The sequence below is a fragment of the Antechinus flavipes genome, chromosome 3, assembly GCF_016432865.1.
Source record: "Antechinus flavipes isolate AdamAnt ecotype Samford, QLD, Australia chromosome 3, AdamAnt_v2, whole genome shotgun sequence".
In the NCBI taxonomy this organism is placed as follows: Eukaryota; Metazoa; Chordata; class Mammalia; order Dasyuromorphia; family Dasyuridae; genus Antechinus; species Antechinus flavipes.
This window is the reverse complement of record NC_067400.1, coordinates 381,948,513-381,966,797: the sequence shown is the minus strand read 5'-3', so window position 1 is coordinate 381,966,797 and position 18,285 is coordinate 381,948,513. Positions and strand designations below refer to the sequence as shown.

General features: G+C 34.9%; 3 protein-coding genes across 3 annotated transcripts in view; 1 reads left to right on the top strand and 2 right to left on the bottom strand.

The window, feature by feature from the left end:
* The first annotated feature begins 8,990 nt into the window (after positions 1–8,990).
* On the top strand, positions 8,991–10,002 carry LOC127557269 (olfactory receptor 151-like). The gene is given in 2 exon segments (XM_051990652.1): positions 8,991–9,017; positions 9,019–10,002. Coding segments are annotated over 2 exon segments (1,011 nt in total).
* Positions 10,003–15,656: 5,654 nt separating this feature from the next.
* LOC127557989 (olfactory receptor 4D5-like) lies at positions 15,657–16,661 on the bottom strand. The gene has a single exon (XM_051991238.1). It carries the CDS (start codon positions 16,593–16,595, stop codon positions 15,657–15,659), a length of 939 nt encoding a protein of 312 aa, XP_051847198.1. The 5' UTR covers positions 16,596–16,661.
* The window catches only part of LOC127557268 (olfactory receptor 958-like), a 35,994-nt gene continuing 34,311 nt past the window's right edge, over positions 16,603–18,285 (bottom strand). Inside the window, exon 3 of the mRNA XM_051990651.1 lies at positions 16,603–16,613. Coding sequence (XP_051846611.1) covers positions 16,603–16,613 — 11 coding nt within the window. The remainder of the gene's footprint in view (positions 16,614–18,285) is intronic.

Sequence of the window (18,285 nt, the reverse complement as noted above, 5' to 3'; positions counted from 1 at the left end):
ATTTGCAAAATATGCCTGATATACAAAATATTCAATCAGTTGACATAAATATATTACACTAAAAGATATCCCCTAATATATAAGTGATCAGGCATAAGTTGGTTTAAAAAAAAGTATCATAATCATAAATGGCTACATAAATACAAATGACTAATAGTAAGAAAAAAGAACAAAAAATCTCTGATGTTTCACCTCATTCCATACAAATTGAGAAAGATAAAGAAAAAGGTGAAAATGGTCAATGTTGGACTCTGAGAAGATCAACACATTGATGTATTATTAATAAACCTATAAAATGTACAACTGTCCTGATTTCAAGTTGGAATTTGTGAGGAGGACATCACTAAAGTGCTAATCCTTCTAGCAATCTCCCTACTGGGCCTATCATCAGAGAAGTAAATTAAAGAAACAAACATTGAATATTTGATAAAATGTTCACAGACGCATTCTTTTTTTGGTAATAATGAGGTTCTTACCAATTTTGGAATAGCTTTAAAATTAATATGTGGATGTAATTAAGTATTAATTCACAATAATTATAAATATAAAAATCAGAGAAAGGCAAGTTTTGTACAAATTGATGCAGGATGGTAAAACCATACCCATGAAAACACTATATAAAATAATAATAGCAATATAATTAGAAAAAAAGATAATGGAAGCTAAACCCCAAGTAACTGAAAAATCACCTGAGGTCTTTGAGAGAAGGAAAAATATATCATTCTTTTTTTTAAAACACATCTCCTAGTCAAGGGGCAAAGTTTATTAAAAGCAATGTGAGGCCATTACTGAGTGGACTGAATTCTAAATAGAATCCAGTAAAGAGACTGAAGCAAGGAGATACTTTTACAGTTTTTGGTCATAGATATATTATCTATGTCTGCAGGGTAAGACTGGGAAGTAATCTCCAGATAAATTAAGGATTGTCTTCAGGTAGTTTGGGTGTGCTCAGTTTCCTAAGGCAGATTCCAAGCCAGAAGACCAAGGACTCATTAGAACAGAAGCCCCAAGGTCAGGGGACCCCAAAATCACATTACATCATTCCCCCCTCAAGCAGTCATCCCCAAATTCATTTGGGACCAAGGGACAGAGGTTTCATCTTCTGGAGCTGTTTCAGGCTGACAAGGGGCAGAGACTGTAAGGACAGGGGCCCAATGGGGGTCCAGATTGAAGAGTGGAGGAAAGATGGTGGCAGCAGCATTCAGTGGAGTGCTGAGTGTCAGAATTAGTCAGTGGTATTCAGGGGAAACAAATTCAGGGGGAAATTCATAGCTTGGAACCTGGAGGAAACATCTCATAAGTAGGTTAAAAATTCAGAGGCCAAATAGGAGCAAAAACAATAATTAAAAGTGGAGTTAATAGGCACAATAGCCAGGAACCCCACCCAGAGTAAGGCTGGTGGGAAGGGGGAGATGAAGCTATAATGAATGTCTCTAGTCCAAACAGCTTTTCCTAAAATACAAAAGAATGTTTTCCCCCTAAACCTTGCTTTTGTCTCCTTGAAGGGGTGGGGACAGTATCATACACAGTGAAAGGAGCATTCCGATGACCCAAGATGCAAGCACCATAATGTTTAAAAGATGTTAAGCTTTGGGTAGAGAGAATGATATGCAGAAGAGATAATAATGGGTTTGATCTCCTTACAAAAACCTGAACCTTCAAGAAGGCTTTTACCTAATTAGTAAAGGTGACAACAAAAACCAAAAAGGAGTTTGAAGCCCCTGAGAGAGGGTATGTGTATAGAATCCATCTGCCAGTCTTTGAGTATGTATTCCTTCTCCAGTTAGGCTCCAAGATGGGGGGTTTAGCAGCCCTTTAAGAATTACTTGAACACAAACTGGGTATATTTGACAGATCTGTTTAATTGTTTCTCCTAGCTTGTGACCAGTGAAAATAGGTTTCACGAGAGGTTGGAGAGTATTTTTTTTCCAGTGAGTATGAAGAAGCTTCAAGAAAGGTGGTATGGAAGGATTATGCGTGAGTTTGCCAGAATAATTTTGGAATAGATATCCTATAATTATTATCTTTCTGGCAAGAAGACAAAGAATAGTTGGGCTAAAGTTATTGCCCTTCAGGGTAGCTAGTACAAATGGGCTAGCATCCAGGGTGGGGATGATGACATCTGGAAAAGGGGCTAGTCACTTATGTGGGCTGCCTTGAGGATGCTGAGGGCACACCCAACAATCCTGAATGCCCCCATTGCCCACAGAGTTCCCCAGACTGACTAAAAACTAAGGAGTTTATCTCCCCAAAGGCAGGGGAGTGACACTTGAGAGAGCTGGAAAAAATACTAAGAGCAAAAGCTCTCATAAATAACAAGAAAGGAAGAAAGCTAATCTTAACTGCCTCAGTCAGTTATTGAGTTATTTGAGGAGTGGTCTTATTCACTCTGCAAAGAGCTGGGCTGGGATTAGAAACTGGCCTGAGGGAGTTTGAAACCGCCCAGAAGATAGTTTCTTACTTTCTTCCCAGCTGGGGAAGTAAGGGTCCCTTGGTATATAAATGAAAGCATCTTTTAGATCTAGAATGGAAAACCATTGTATCCCCTGAGATCCGAGAGGGGATAGTTGCAGGGAGATTTAGAGAACTAAAAACTTGTGCTTAAGAAATTTCTCAATCAGGGGCTGTAATCCCTAGACTGGCTTTTTGGTATTGGTCTTTAAGAGGGGACATGCTGGGACCCCATAGATCCAGTAAAGCTGGGACAGCATGAATGGCTTGCTCAGGGATTCCTTATTTCCTCCCAGATTTCAGAGGGAATACAGAACACTTTGAGAGAGCTACAAAAAGTTCACTGGAGGTCTGAGAAGGGAAAATTGGGTCCTTAACTTCACCATTTAATCACACCCCAATAAGGGAGCAGGACAGGAGGGAGTAATAAGAAAGGAATGTTTAAATAACAGGCTACCAAACTGGCAGGGCAGAGGTCTCAAAACAGTTCTTAATTACCCTTCAATACCCATTACTCCATGGAGGGAGAAGGGGTGAGACCAAAGTACTGGAGCAAGACAGAAAATGAGGCACCGTATTCAAAGGGAATTCAATGGCCTTACCTGCCATCATTATGGAGTAAGGGGAAGGGGGGGAAGGCACTGACCAAGTTCTAAACCCCTGTTGAAGGGCAGGGCATTGGGAGTGGCTTGTTCCTTGTGGGCAGTCTCTCTTCCAGTGCCCTTCCTGATTGCACTTGGGGCAAGGGCCTAGGAGTTTTCTCCAAGGACAAGTGTGAGGGCCCTGGCCCTGTTGTGACATCTAAAACAGGAACCCACATATGACAGCAGCTAAAAATTGAGACTGCTTTTTTTGTTGTTGTTGTTTCTTCCTCTGGCCCTCTGGTCTGCTCCTCTGCAGCAGTTAATCCTTATTATTAAAGAGTCCAAAAGTTGTTTCTAACAGCTGATTTGGGAAGTTTGAGGTCCCAAGGCTAACTTCTGCACCTTCCTCCGAATATCTGGGACATATCTGATTATTAAATCGAATATCTGATTATTAAAACGCATACTGAGAACAGTGGTCCCCTCTGGAGAAGTGGGCTTCAGATTAGTGTCATTTTTTTTAAAGCCTCTTCAAGGGGCCCCTGAAAGAAGGCAGGAATTTTCGCAGCTCTTTGGGTAACTTGCCTAAGTCTTTCATAATTAGGGCAGGTTAAAGGTGATCCCTTTTCTCTCAAAGGGTGGGCTACTTACTTAATGATCAGGCAATTAAATTCAGAACTCAAAAGAATATCAGTTATAGCCCCAAGTGATTTTTATCTCTAATAGCAAATTCTACCAATCACAGCTTATTATTTTAAGTTTACCAGGACTTAAACCCATAAGAGATTTTGTTTACATATTTTATACTTCTAAACTTATCCTGGTGCAAAGGATCAATCATTATACAGGCTCATAGATTCTTAGTAAACACATTCCTTGTTTAGAAACCATAAATCCTAAACAGGCTTATTTCTCACGGCTGATGACCTTGCCTTGATGGTTTCAAGAAAACTGGCAAGCTTACAAATTAAGTGTAGTTGACAGACCAGGGAGGGGCTGAGCTTGCTAAATTGCCCACCTCAAGTATTCTTAATGCTTTTATAGGCTGTGCTGTTTGATACCTTCCCCCACTTGGTGAAGGGGGGAAGGAATTTACATCTCATACTTGCAGCTAAATTGATAAGGGTTAACATGATGATAACAACTCCAAGTAACTTAATTAATGATTTTAGAATTTTCCTAAGTAATAGCCAAAATTTTTTTAGTTGTAATTTCTATTCTTTTAAATAAGATTCCCTTTTGTTTTAGGGAGAAAACAAGACAATTCTTAAAATTGAGACAGAACAGATTTTAAGATTGACTTAACTTTAGTTAATGAATTAATGAGCCTATAGACAAACTGAATTGCAATTCCACTATTTCCAAATCTATGAAAATCATTTCTATTTTACGAGCCATGTTTTTGTTGTTGTTGTTGTTGTTTGTTTGTTTGTTTTTAACTGACAGGGCCCTCAGAAGTCTGACTCTACATAACTAGAGTTTTAAAGTAGTGGCAAACTGCTTTTCTATTTTCCTAAAGTTGCAAAACTTTTCTGTTAACCATATAAATGCAAATAGATCTGTTTACTATGCTTTCCTTTAAAATTGCTTAGAAATCATTGATCTGTTGGTCACATAAAAAAAAAAATAAAGTTATCAAATATGAAGCAATTATATCCAATAAAGCAATTAACATTCATATAGCATGTTTTATGGTAAGCATTTCCCAACAACATCTATTATTTGACATATTAGAAAACTGGATTGAGATAAAATTTTTTCTATACATTTCATAGGTAATATATCCATAATTGAGACTGAGTAGTGATCTTGATGTGGGTGTGGTCCCTTTAAGTATTGATTTATCCCTTTCTTTCTGATTCTCAACCCCTCCTAGTTGATGCATTATCAATCCAGGACCTTTTATTTCACAAATCCTGGTCTCTTTGAATTCCAATAGAAGATCCAGGCATGTCCCAGTCCCACCCGGATCTGAGCCAACTTGGGACTCCACCCACAGGCCCCTTTAGCTAAATCTCTCATTATAAAAGAGTTAAGCTGGAATCCTCTCTTTGCAGGGGTTCCAAACATGCCAGCCTTGTTCCTCGCATGCCAGGGATCTCTGTCCACTGAAATCCTGTTTCTGGTGCCCTTCTTATCTCTACCTTCACCTATTTCCTTAACTATACTTTAATCTTACTTCCAAACCCCATAATAAACCTCTTTTATCAATCTAGCTTTTTGGGCCAATAAATTACTTTATTGGGAACTCCCGTGCCACTACTAGAATTCATTTAACTCCATATTCTTGCACCGAATCCAAAAGGGTTGCAGGAGAGCTCCACTTGACTCCCTGTACCCCAAACTTGCCACTAGACCTCAATTAAATCCTAATTTCATTTAGGTACCCTATATCTAGACCTCATCAATCTTACCAAATACAGAGACTGATTAGCTTTCTGGAGGCTGCCAATGTACCCAAATTCTTCTCAGGCAGTTCTTGGACAGAACTTGCTGAAAGCTGGGGTGACTGGTTCCAGGGCTCAGGGAATGCTGACCATGGAGCTTGACCCCCATTCCATCCCCATTCCCCCAACCTGGCTTGGGGGTATCTGGGCAATGTTGTGTGGGGTTCCCATGGTTCTACTTCTCCTATTTTTAAAGGTGAAGCAGAATTTGAATTTCCCTATAGTTCTGAGATGAGAAGAGTTAGTAAACCAAGAGACTTGGGCTATTATTGATCTTGCTAATAATTCCCCAAACTGAGATGGTTCAGAATTTTTTTTTTTTGCAATTTTAAAATGACTAATTGCCAAAATTCTTGATCATTGCTTTCAAAATTTTGAGAATTGCTAAGATGTTTGGCTCTCACAACCTTTTTTTTTTTTTTTTTTTTGAATTATTTATTTATTTATTTTTAATTAATTAATTTTATTTTATAATAACTTTTATTGACAGAACCCATGCCAGGGTAATTTTTTTTTTTTTTTTTTTACAACATTATCCCTTACACTCGCTTCTGTTCTGATTTTTCCCCTCTCTCCCTCCACCCTCTCCCCTAGATGGCAAGCAGTCCTGTATATGTTAAATATGTTGCAGTATATCCTAGATACAATATATGTTTGCAGAACCGAATAGTTCTCTTGTTGCACAGGGAGAATTGGATTCAGAAGGTATAAATAACCCGGGAAGAAAAACAAAAATGCAAACAGTTTACATTCATTTCCCAGTGTTCTTTTTTTGGGTGTAGCTGCTTCTGTCCATCATTGATCAATTGAAACTGAATTAGGTCTCTTTGTCAAAGAAATCAACTTCCATCAGAATACATCCTCATACAATGTCGTTGTTGAAGTATATAATGATCTTCTGGTTCTGCTCATTTCACTTAGCATCAGTTCATGTAAGTCTCTATTCATCCTGCTGGTCATTTCTTACAGAACAATAATATTCCATAACATTCATATACCACAATTTACCCAGCCATTCTCCAATTGATGGGCATCCATTCAATTTCCGGTTTCTAGCCACTGCAAACAGCATTTTGGACATACAGGTCCCTTTCCCTTCTTTAGTATTTCTTTGGGATATAAGCCCAGAAGTAACACTGCTGGATCAAAGGATATGCACAGTTTGACAACTTTTGGGGCATAATTCCAGATTGCTCTCCAGAATGGTTGGATTCATTCACAACTCCACCAACAATGCATCAGTGTCCCAGTTTTCCCGCATCCCCTCCAACATTCATCATTATTTTTTCCTGTCATCTTAGCCAATCTGACAGGTGTGTAGTGGTATCTCAGAGTTGTCTTAATTTGCATTTCTCTGAACAATAGTCTCACAACTTTTGAGAATAAAAAATTTAGTTCACAGAACAAATAGACATTCTACACAGAGACAGACACACAAAGAGTAACATAAAAGAGGACTACCACATTTTTATTAAGAAGCCATGAAATTTTGCTAAAAGCCATCCTATAGCACTTCCATCTTCTCTGCTATCCCAGAAAAGGTGAAAAGGGTGGCAAAGGTTACCTAGTAACTTTACTGAAAGTTGCAATAATTTCCCATTCTGGACATCCCCAGTCCAGGAAAACTTGCTGAATGTGGAGCTCCCAATGACAGATAAACCTTCTCTCAGTGGCTTGGGGGGTCTCAGCTATAGGATTGTGGGAGGAAAAAATGAGAGGCTTACCTTGACAAAGAAGGAATCAAGCCAGGGGAAGCCAGACTCCATATGGACAACTAAATGTTGAGATTGAGAAGGGGGACCCCAAAAATCTCAGATAGGTGTTACTAGGTATCGCGAAAGAATTTGCAGGCTTGAAGCCCTCTCCTAGCCAAGGGGAAAAGTTTATTGAAATTGATGTGATGCCATTACTGAATGGATTGAATTCTAAGCAGAATCCAGTCAATATATCACTCTTGTAGCAGAGAGGCAGAATATTATTAGGACAGAAAATTTTTATGCATAGTCAGATGAGTTTTCTGTACTGGATGATTTTGCTTCAATTTTTTTTTCTTTTGTCACATAGGAGAGTTCAAATGGGTGGGGATAGATGGGAAATAATTGTAATATAAAGATGAAGGACATCAATAATATTAAGAGCATCTGATTTCTCCCCTCAGAAAATCTTAAAAGAAGGATTGATAATAACAACTATTAGGAAACTGTAGAAAGCTGCCTGAATATATATAACATTCAGTATTGTTACTGATCAAAATTATGATTATCTAATGAGGTAATGATAATAGAATATGTTGATGATATAATGATAATATAATGATAATAGAATTAATAGCCAACACTTATATAGATATGTTCCAATCTTTGGGAATCAGATCTTAAGTTTACTAGATGACATTTCTAAGACATGGATCAGTATGAAAATTATGGAAGTGGTACCTTTGTAATAGTAGAAATCCTTCAAAGCAATTCATTATGTCCTATGGTCTGGGTGTAGACAAGTCAAAAAAAATTACAAATAATGAAGATTTAAAATAATGGATACCTGATGTCTCTGATAAATGCAAACTCAACTTAGTGATTTTTGTATATTTTTATAGTAAATGTACATTCATATGATTTAATTTAGTTAATTAATTTAATTAATAAACTAACTAAAAAGTAATATAAGAATGGATATATCATCTCACACAAGCAACTAATTACTGCAATAATGCAGATCTTAACTCATCCATGATTGTTTATCCTATGTAGCTGTTCATGTCCACCCATTATTTTACCAGAAAGAGTCCATCTAAAATGCTGTTTCTTTCCTTGAGTTGTCTTGGTCTCAAGTTTCTGAAACAGCACATAGACTATTACTACCTTTCCTGTATTCTCTCTCTAGGGCCGACATTTTTTGTCTTGGTCCTACACTAATTTGATATCTTTTACACTCAATCTGCTCTGTATGTGTTGTGGCTTTCACATGCACATTATAGACCTGTATGTGATCTGGGTTCCATTCAACTTAAATTGTTTTCTTATTAGGTCACCCACTTACCACAAATCAGTAATCCAGTTCAGTTCTTTGCTACCCCAAAAAGTAATTTTTGTAATTGCAATTAATATTTTGGTATATGTTGGATTTTCCTTTTCTTTTAAAAATACTATTCTTCCTCAATTATATGTAAAACAATTTTTAACATTTTAAAATTTCATATTCTAAATTCTATGCCTCCCTACCTCTAGCCTACCTTCCATGAAAGAGCAAGCAATCTGATAGAAGTTATACATGTACATTTTTATAGTGTATAGGCCAGAGCCAAAAACTGACTTTAGGCTACATAGGCTTCACAAGATGACTCTGACAAGAATACACATTTTCTCTGTAGCTTTTAGAAGAATTTGATTTAGGTCTGAAAGCAGTGTAGGTTTTAAACCCCTAAAGTAGCTGTAGGTTAGAGTAGAGAGCATATATTCCTAGATTAAATTTTGACTGAAATACTAAGAGTGGTCTTGAATCAGCAAATATGGGTCAATTTCTATTTTGCATAATAAGATTTCTTTTTCATTCCTGCAGAGAATCACCCCAACTCTCAAAGGATGATGACTACAGAGAATCATTCTATAGTAACTGAGTTTATTATCATGGGATTAAATGACCATCCAGAGCTCCAACTTCCCCTCTTCATCTTGTTCTTAGGAATCTACATTGTCTCCATGGTTGGGAATTTAGTACTGATTTTACTAATCAGAATCAGTTCTCAGCTTCACACTCCCATGTACTATTTTCTTAGTAACTTGTCCTTCATAGATCTCTGTTCCTCCTCTGTCATTACTCCCAAAATGTTGGTGAATTTTGTATCAAAGAAAAACATCATCTCCTACTCAGGGTGCTTAACCCAATTCTTTTTCTACTGTTCTTTTGCTGTTTCTGAGTGCTATATGCTGACAGCTATGGCCTATGACCGTTATGTTGCCATCTGTAGCCCCCTGTTTTATTATAACACCATGTCCCAAAGAGTCTGCTTCCTGTTGGTGTCAGGGGTATATACAATGGGCACTTTTTCAGGTCTGATTCAAACAGCCTACTTGGCCAGACTACTGTTCTGTGGGGACAATATTATCAGCAATTACTTCTGTGACATCCTTCCCCTCCTGAAGCTCTCCTGCTCTAGCACTTACATCAATGAGCTTCTGTTGATGTTTCTGGTTGGATTCCATTCATTGGTGACTACAGTACCCATTTTTATCTCTTATGCTTTTATTTTTTCCAGCATCCTCAGTATCCGTAATGCAAAGGGGAGATCTAAAGCCTTCAGTACCTGTGGCTCCCATCTAGCAGGTGTTATCCTCTTTTATGGGTCCATTATTTTCATGTATTATAAACCAGCTTCTAGTTACAATGTAATCCAAGAAAAGGTGGCTTCAGTGATTTATACTATGGTTATCCCAATGCTGAATCCCCTGATCTACAGTCTAAGGAACAAGGATGTGAAAAACTCCTTAAAAAAAGTCACAAAAGGTGAGGCATTTCCCTGAATGAAATAGTAATCAACAAAATTAAAGTTTATCATTTATTTCTATTTTTCTTCCCAATTCTACTTCAGAAAAGGGCCTCTCTTTTGAAAACAGACATCAAGGAAACTCTATGACTTTCATGTCCTGTTCCTCTTCTCATCTGATTTTACATACCTTTGAAGCCTGGCTGCCTAGGGCTCATATGTGATTAACCTGCCTAGACACCAGTATCTACATACCTTAGCAAAACATCCCATTCACATTAGTCCTCACTCCTCAATTCTAGTGCAGCTTTCATATGCAAATGCTGTTTAAAAGGCCCTTATTTCATTCACTCAGTACATTTGGAAGGAAATCTAAAACATGACATTTTGCTTAGTTGGTAATGTGTAATAATGGTTTACTCTGTTCTGTGTATAAAGGGGTGAATTAATAATAATGAATACATGTCTTTCAAAATTTCTTTTTATTGGTATTATTTTGAAAAAGTAAAAAAAATTATTTCCTACTAAAGTAAGGACCCATTACACAATTTTATGATTATGCAATTTTAGAAGATAAATATGAGTAGGAAAGCTTCCTTACAAACCTCTTTATAACATTTATTAAAAACTTTCTCTTTCCTGCCCATAAAGCTACAAATCCACTTCTTTTAGCAGACCAATAGGCTTTCATTATGACTGCAAAGCAAAACATTTCATTTCAGCATAATGGCCACTCCTGGCTAATTTCAAACAGTAAGTATATTGCTAAGTATTAAAAATTTCAAGAAAAATAATATTAATAGAAACAAGCACAGACAAAAAAGAAGAAAATAAACAGATATCTGTGCTGTATAAGTACTGTCACTTAGCCACATATGTCAATCATACATTTTCTTGTCCAGCCCACGGTGGAAAAGACAGGCAAATATGGAATGGGGAAGCATCTAGAAGTATAAATCCATTTAGAAGGAAAGGACTTTCAATTGATGTTCGTTTTCATATTTTCAAAATAAACAGAAAAAAATTAAGATATCCCTTACACTGTGATCATAACACAATAGAAACAGGCAAACGACAGAGAACCAAATGTAGACTTAGCAATGAAATCCTAAATAAGGAGTTGATCAATGAATGAACCATAGAAATAGGTAATAATTATTCAAAAGAAAAGAATAATGATGAAATGAAATTAACATCTCTGGAAGTTAAACTAGGTCACATTTCCATATATGTAAATTAATAAAATATTGAGAAAAACCACAAAATGAATCTGAATTTTAAAAATTAGAAAACCAACAAACAATATTAAATAATTAAAATAGAAAACATAAAAATTAGAAGAGAAATAAGTAAGTTGAAAAATACATAGAAAAATTAAAGAAAACTAAAAACTGATTTTGATTAAAGATAAGAGGGCAAAAAACCAAAATAAATAAAATAGAAATAAGCAAAATGAAATCACAATAAAATCAAAAGAAATATAAAAGAATAATCCAAGTATATTATGCCCAATCATAGGTTAACAAACTGAGCATATATAAGAAATAAAGGAGCAAACATTCTTATTTTCATTTGAAAGTAGAATTTACAAGCTCTACCAACTCACAAACGTTCCTAAAATGGCATTTAGAAAGTATTACTTTTTTCATAAATTTAAGTTAGAAAAATTTATTTTCTCTCCTTGTTCCCCATTAAAACACACACACACACATGCAGAGAGAGAGAGAGAGAGAGAGGGAGACAGAGAGAGGGGGAGAGACAGATAGACAGACAGACAGAGAGACATAGGGAGACAGAGAGAGTGAGAGAGAGAGACAGAGACAGACAGACATAGAGAAGAGAAGAGAAGAGAAGAAGGAAGGGGTGGAGAGAGGGAAGGAGGGAAAAAGAGACCCTTCTTACAAATATACATATTCCAACATTGACCAAGTTCAAAATACTGTTCTTATTCAATAACCTGAGTGTATAACCTCTCTTTAAGAAGCTGATTAATATGTTTCATCATTGATCCTATGAAATCCTAGCCATCAATCCATTTGTCAGAAGTCTTGGACTTTTAAATGAAATTATTTTCCTGATCCTTATCACATTTCTCTTCATTAATTCCTACAAGACTCACCATGTTTCTCTGAAACCATTTCTTTCATAATTTCTTATGGCAGAGTCATACCTCTATACCAAGATTTGTTCAGTCCCCAATTGGTAGGCATCACTTTACTTTCCAGTTTTAAATTTTAAAAGAACTGCAATAAAAAAAAAAAATATATATATATATATTATATATATATATATATATATATATATATATATATATACATACATACACAAATAAAGATAATTATCACCCCATATATAAGTATTAAATTTTTCATTTTTATTGTGACTATATATCATGGATTTTAACAGCTGGTGTAATTTTTCCTTTTTATATTTGAAATGCATTTTTTTTCTGTCCCTTTACAGTAGTCTATTCTGTTTATCTAAAAGAAAAGATCTTCACATCTATTTTAAATACCTTTTAGTTATCTGTCTGTACTGTGTGTTATAGGGTCAGATCCTGGAGGATCTTTAATACTGTTCTAAGGTGTTAGGTAAACTACTGAAGATTTTGAGTAGGAAAGTCTCAGATTCAAAGAAATGATTATTTGGAGCAAACTAAAAATTAGAGTTGTCAAAAATGTAACGTGATAACTTGACAGATTGTCAGTTTTTCCTGCACTTCCTAAAAGGTCTCATGAAGAGTTAAAATACCAATTTGCTCAGCATATGATAGCAGGGGTTCTTTTGGGATATGGTTTCAACTATGTGGCTGATGAAATACCTTCCAGATGTCCTATGAATTTATTATGATAATCATGAAGATAGTTCAAGTTTCTGTAGTGCTTTATAGTTTGAGAAGGCAGCAAGGTTGAAGAGAACAAGGACTAGATTGGGAGTCAAAGGACCTAAGCCAGATCTTCTATCTGGGTGATCTTGGGTTAGCCCCTTAAACTCAATTTCCTCATTGTCAAATGATGGATTTGAATAAGATGAAGATAAGAATCTCTATCTCAAATCTAAATCTATGATTCTAGGGAAAAATTTTTTAAAAAAGACATTGCTGAAGGATAATTTGATTGATTGAGAAATAAAGGAAATTAAAGAAGGAAAGAAAATTGAAGATTTCAGAGTGACTGAGAGAATGATGGCACAGTTGAAAAAAATTATGATATCAAAAAGGGGAGCTCATCACATTGATTTATTTAAATGAAATTAAACAGCTTCTTCCTAACTATCTTATTCACATATTCCAGGGGAAACTTCTAGATTTGGTGGCAACAAGAGGATTATTATTTTTCTCATAACAATATCTTAAGCTTATAGTGTATTAATAACTTGGTGGAGGAAAGATAAAGCAACATTAGAGGATAATGTTAAATACAAAGACAATAGCAATTCTATGCAGATTAAAGGAAAGAAAAAATAAATTTTATTTTTTATACCAAATTAATTTCCTAAACTGAGAGATTTAGTTCAAAATCAATTAAGAGTTTGATACTGTAAAGAAAAGTGGTGAGACAGCCCACCCACTTCACATGACCTGCCAGGACCTCCTGAGCTCATCTCATCCTATGACCAAGTCTTAAAAGTTGTATTAACTTCCCAATTATGTTATAAGTCATGCTTTCATCTGTTACTGATTCTTTTAAGCTTTGCCAAACTTATCCCCCCTTCCTATTACATCTTCCATCTGACAAAAATTTTGGTTTCTATATACTCTTACCAAAGGAAGGTTGCTCTTCAATACTCTTGTAACATATGAGAGGCCATCTGTTGAGAATTTTTGTGAAGAGAGATTTGTCCAATTAGTTTTTTATTGAAATTAAGCAATATTTTATTTTTTTTTCAAATTGCACATAAAAACACCTTTTATCATTCTTTTTTTAAAAAATTGAGTGCCAAATTTCTCCCTCCTTCCATTATTCTCCCCTTTCTGAGATGGTAAACAATTTGACATAAATTAAATATGTGCAAATATCCAAGATATATTTCCATATTAATCATTTTGAAAGAAAAGACAAAATAAAAAGAAAAAAATGAAAAATAATATGCTTCCATCAGCATTCAGACTGTATCAATTCTTTCTCTGGAAGTGAACAGTATTTTTCATCATGAGTCCTTTGGAATTATCTTGGGATTATTGTTTTGCCCAAAATAGCTAAGTCATTCAAAGTTGATCATCATATGATATTGCTATTTTTATGCACAATTTTCTCTAGGTTCTCTTCACTTCACTTTGCATCATTTAATATGTCTTTCCTAGTTTTTTTTTTTTTTAAACAGTCCTCATTTCTTAAAGCAAAATAGTATTCCTTTGCAATTACATATCACTATTTTTCAGCCTCTCCTCAATTTATGAGTATCCCCTCAATTTCCAATTCCTAGCTGCCATAAAAAGAGCTGTTATAAATATATTTTTTTAATAAATAGGTACTTTCCCTTTTTAAAAAAAATCTTTTTTTTGATTACATACTGAGTATTGGTATCCTGATCAAAAGATATTCAGGTTTTTTTATCCCTTTGGGTATAGTTCTAAACTATTTTCCAGAATGGGTGAATCAATCATAATTCTACCAACTATGCATGAGTCACATTTCCCCACATCCTTTCCAACATTTATCATTTTTCTTTGTTATATTAGTCAATTTGATAGGTATGAGGTAGTACCTCATATTATTTTAATTTGCATTTTTGTAATCAAAAATGCTTCATAGCATTTTTAAAAAGATAGATTTGATTTGTTTTTCTAAAAAACTTCACATCCTTTGACCATTTGTTGACTGGGGAATGATTTATATTCTTACAGTTTTGAATCAATTGAGAAATGAAATCTTTACCAGACACAATTTAAAAATTTACTTCCTCCCAGTTTTTTGCTTTCCTTCTAATCTTGGTTGCATTGGTTTTGTTTAATATAATTTGATCTTTCTAATTTTTCTAATTTGATATAATTGCAATTATCCATTTTATATCTTATAATATTCTCTTTATTTTAAAAGTTTTGCAATAAATTTCTTCCCTCATCTACAGATTTACAAGTAAACTGTTCCTTGCTTTCCTAATTTATTCATGGTATTACCTTTTATGTCTAAATCATGTAATCACTTTAACCTTATCTTGGTTTATGGTATGAATGTTGATTGATACATAGTTTCTGCAACCTGCTTCCCGGTTTTCCCCGAAAATAGTGATTTCTTGCCCCCAAAGCTTGGGTCTTTGTGTATATCAAACAATAGACTACTATAGTAATTTATTATTCTGTCCTATGTTCCTAATTTGTTCCACTCATCTGCCACACTTTTTCTTAGCCAGTGCCAGATTGTTTTGATGATTATCATTTTCTGATACAGCTTGAAATCTCATATGATACTATTTTGTAGTTTTTTTAGAAGTCAATTTGGGAGAGTTTTCGATCAAATTCTTGACACTCTACCATCGTGGCTTCATCCTCTCTAGTCTGTCCCATTAGTAAAACAATAAAACATTTTCACTGTGACTAATTTCCTTTCAATTCTATCAATATAAGCTACAATGTAGTGATGGGTAATGGAGAGAAGAAAAATCCATTTGGGGTTCTAGCCAAAAGAAGAAGATCCAAGGAAGATGTATTATATCTAACTTGGATTCTATTGTTGACATTGGTCGGTTTTATTATCTTCTTAACCAAATGACAGCCTTCATGCAACCACCTTTCATGACTTCATGCATTTCCTTGTTCCTCAGAGTATATACTAAGGGGTTGAGCATAGGCAATAGCACAATGTGTAGCACTGAGATACCCTTGTCTTGGGATTGATCCCGAAAAGGCCAAGCATAGACCCAGAGTGCAGGAATGAAGGTCATTAGTACCACTGTTATGTGGGCACCACAAGTAGATAAAGCCTTAGCACGGGCATGGGCTGAATGGGTTCTTAGAGTAAGAAGGATAACAGAGTAGGAGGTGAGCAAAGCCAGAAAGACTATCAAGGTGACCAGCCCACTGTTGCCAACCAGCAGAAGTTCCACACCATATGTGTCTGTGCAGGCCAGCTCCAAAACCTGAATGATATCACAGTAGAAGTTATCCAGCAGATTGGGACCACAGAAGGGAAGGGGAAGCAAGAGGGCAAGTTGAAGGGATGAATGTATCAATCCTCCTAGCCAAGAGGCCAATAATAAACGGTTTGTGGTCATTGGATTCATTATGGCAGCATAATGTAATGGTCTGCAGATGGCAACATAGCGATCAAATGCCATGACTACCAGATTAAGAATCTCAGTGCCACCTAGGAAATGAATGAAGAAGAGCTGGGTAAAACAACCTGAAAATGAAATTTGCTTATTCTCCACCAGCAGATCCCTCAGCATCCTTGGAGTGGCTATTAAGGAATAGCAAATATCAACAAAAGACAAGTGGCCAAGGAGGGAGTACATGGGTGTGTGGAGACGAGGACTAGTCCAGATAGTTAAAACTACAAAGAGATTGCCCAAAACGGCAGCGATATATACAATAAAGAAAACGACAAATAATAGGGCCTGTAGTTCCAAAGACTTCACTAGTCCCTGGAAGAAAAATCCACTCACTATGGTGCTGCTATTTCCATGGTCCATAGAACCTTCACTGAAGAGCTAAAAAAAAAGAAAAAAAAAAGATTTATCAATGTTATTTCCTCTAGGCCTCCCTGACCCCAATAGAAACATGGAAGAGAAATTGCAATTTGAACCTATCTATTAAGAATTCTGATATTCTAAGATACACTCCTTAAATATTCTATTCTAAATAATCTCATGCTGCATAGATGTACTTTTAAATATTTAGAGGAAAATGGAGGGGTGTATTTTACTTTTTACAGAAGACATAAATATTTGTATGTTAAAACTAATATTTATTATTTTATGCTAATATCATTTAGCTATGCAAAGGAGGCTGTAGAGTAAGAAGCATGATTACCAGGGAAATCTATTCATAGAAAAGTTTCAAAGTCAGAATAGAGAATAAAGAAGGGAAGTACCTTAAGAGTAGAGATTATATTTTTTTGTACCATGAATGTTTAGTATAGAGTTTTTCAAAAATGAAGTTCTTAATAAGTTATTAAAATGCATTGAATTTTAAAAATATAAGAAGTAAAGCTGTTTATATGTTTTCTTTTCTCCTCACTTTTTAATTTATGAAAAAGAGAATAATCAAAAAGTCTGAAGGATCAAATAAAAAGCAAAAAAAAAAATTAATTATAGGATTTTGTGTGCGAATTCTTGAATGCATGCTAGGCAAAAATATTTTTATATTGATTAAAAGAATAATTAAGGTATTTCAATGCCAATATTTTTTCAAAATCCTCCCCACCCCCCGCCAAAAGAATGCTGAGCTAAGAAGAGTTGACATCTGAAAGCAGTACATAAACAACAGACTTACTTATGTTTATAGTATTTCTTTTCCCCAGTTACCTATAAATACAATTAACATTCATTTGAAAACTTTGAATTCTGAGTCCTCTCTCTTCCTCCATCTCTACCCCAAATCATTAAGAAAGTAAGCGATTTGATTACAAATGTGATATAATATAATGTGTATATACATATATAATGTAATATAATATAATGTGTAATGTAGTATATTTCTATATTAGTCATAGTGTGAAAGAAATTATAGATCAAAAATCTTCAAAAATAAAGTGAAGGAAGTGTTCTTTAATCTGTATTCAGACATCATCAGTTCTTTCTTTGGGGATGGATAGCTTTTGTCATTGTAAATTTTTCAGAATTATCTTGGATCATTGTTTTCCTGAGAATAGTTAGGTCATGCACAGCTAGTCATTTACAATATCATTAGTAAATTGTACTCAGTACATTTTACTTTATATCAATTCATGTAAGTATTTTCAGGTTTTTCTGAGACCATCTTGCTCATAATTTCTTATAGCATAATAGTATTCCATTATAATCACAAACCATAATTTTTTCATCCATTTTTCAACTAATGTGTGGTTTTCAGTTCTTTGCTATCAGAAAAGAATTACTATAAATATTTTTTACACATAGGTTCTTTCCCCTTTTTTTTTATTTCTTATGGATACAGACCTAGTAGGGTGTTGCTAAATCAAAGGATATGCATGATTTTATAGTACTTTATAGCTCCAAATTGCTTTACAGAATAGTTGAATCAGTTAATAAATCCATCAACAATGCACTTAATGCCTCATTTTCCCCACATACTCTAGAATATGCCATTTTCCTCCCAGTAGCCAAGCTAATAAGTATCATAATTGTTTTAATTTGCATTTCTCCAAACAATAGTTAGAGC

What these genes read in the sequence shown, in the direction of transcription:
- LOC127557989 (XM_051991238.1), bottom strand. Translation starts at nt 16,595, where the DNA reads ATGGACCATGGAAATAGCAGCACCATAGTGAGTGGATTTTTCTTCCAG.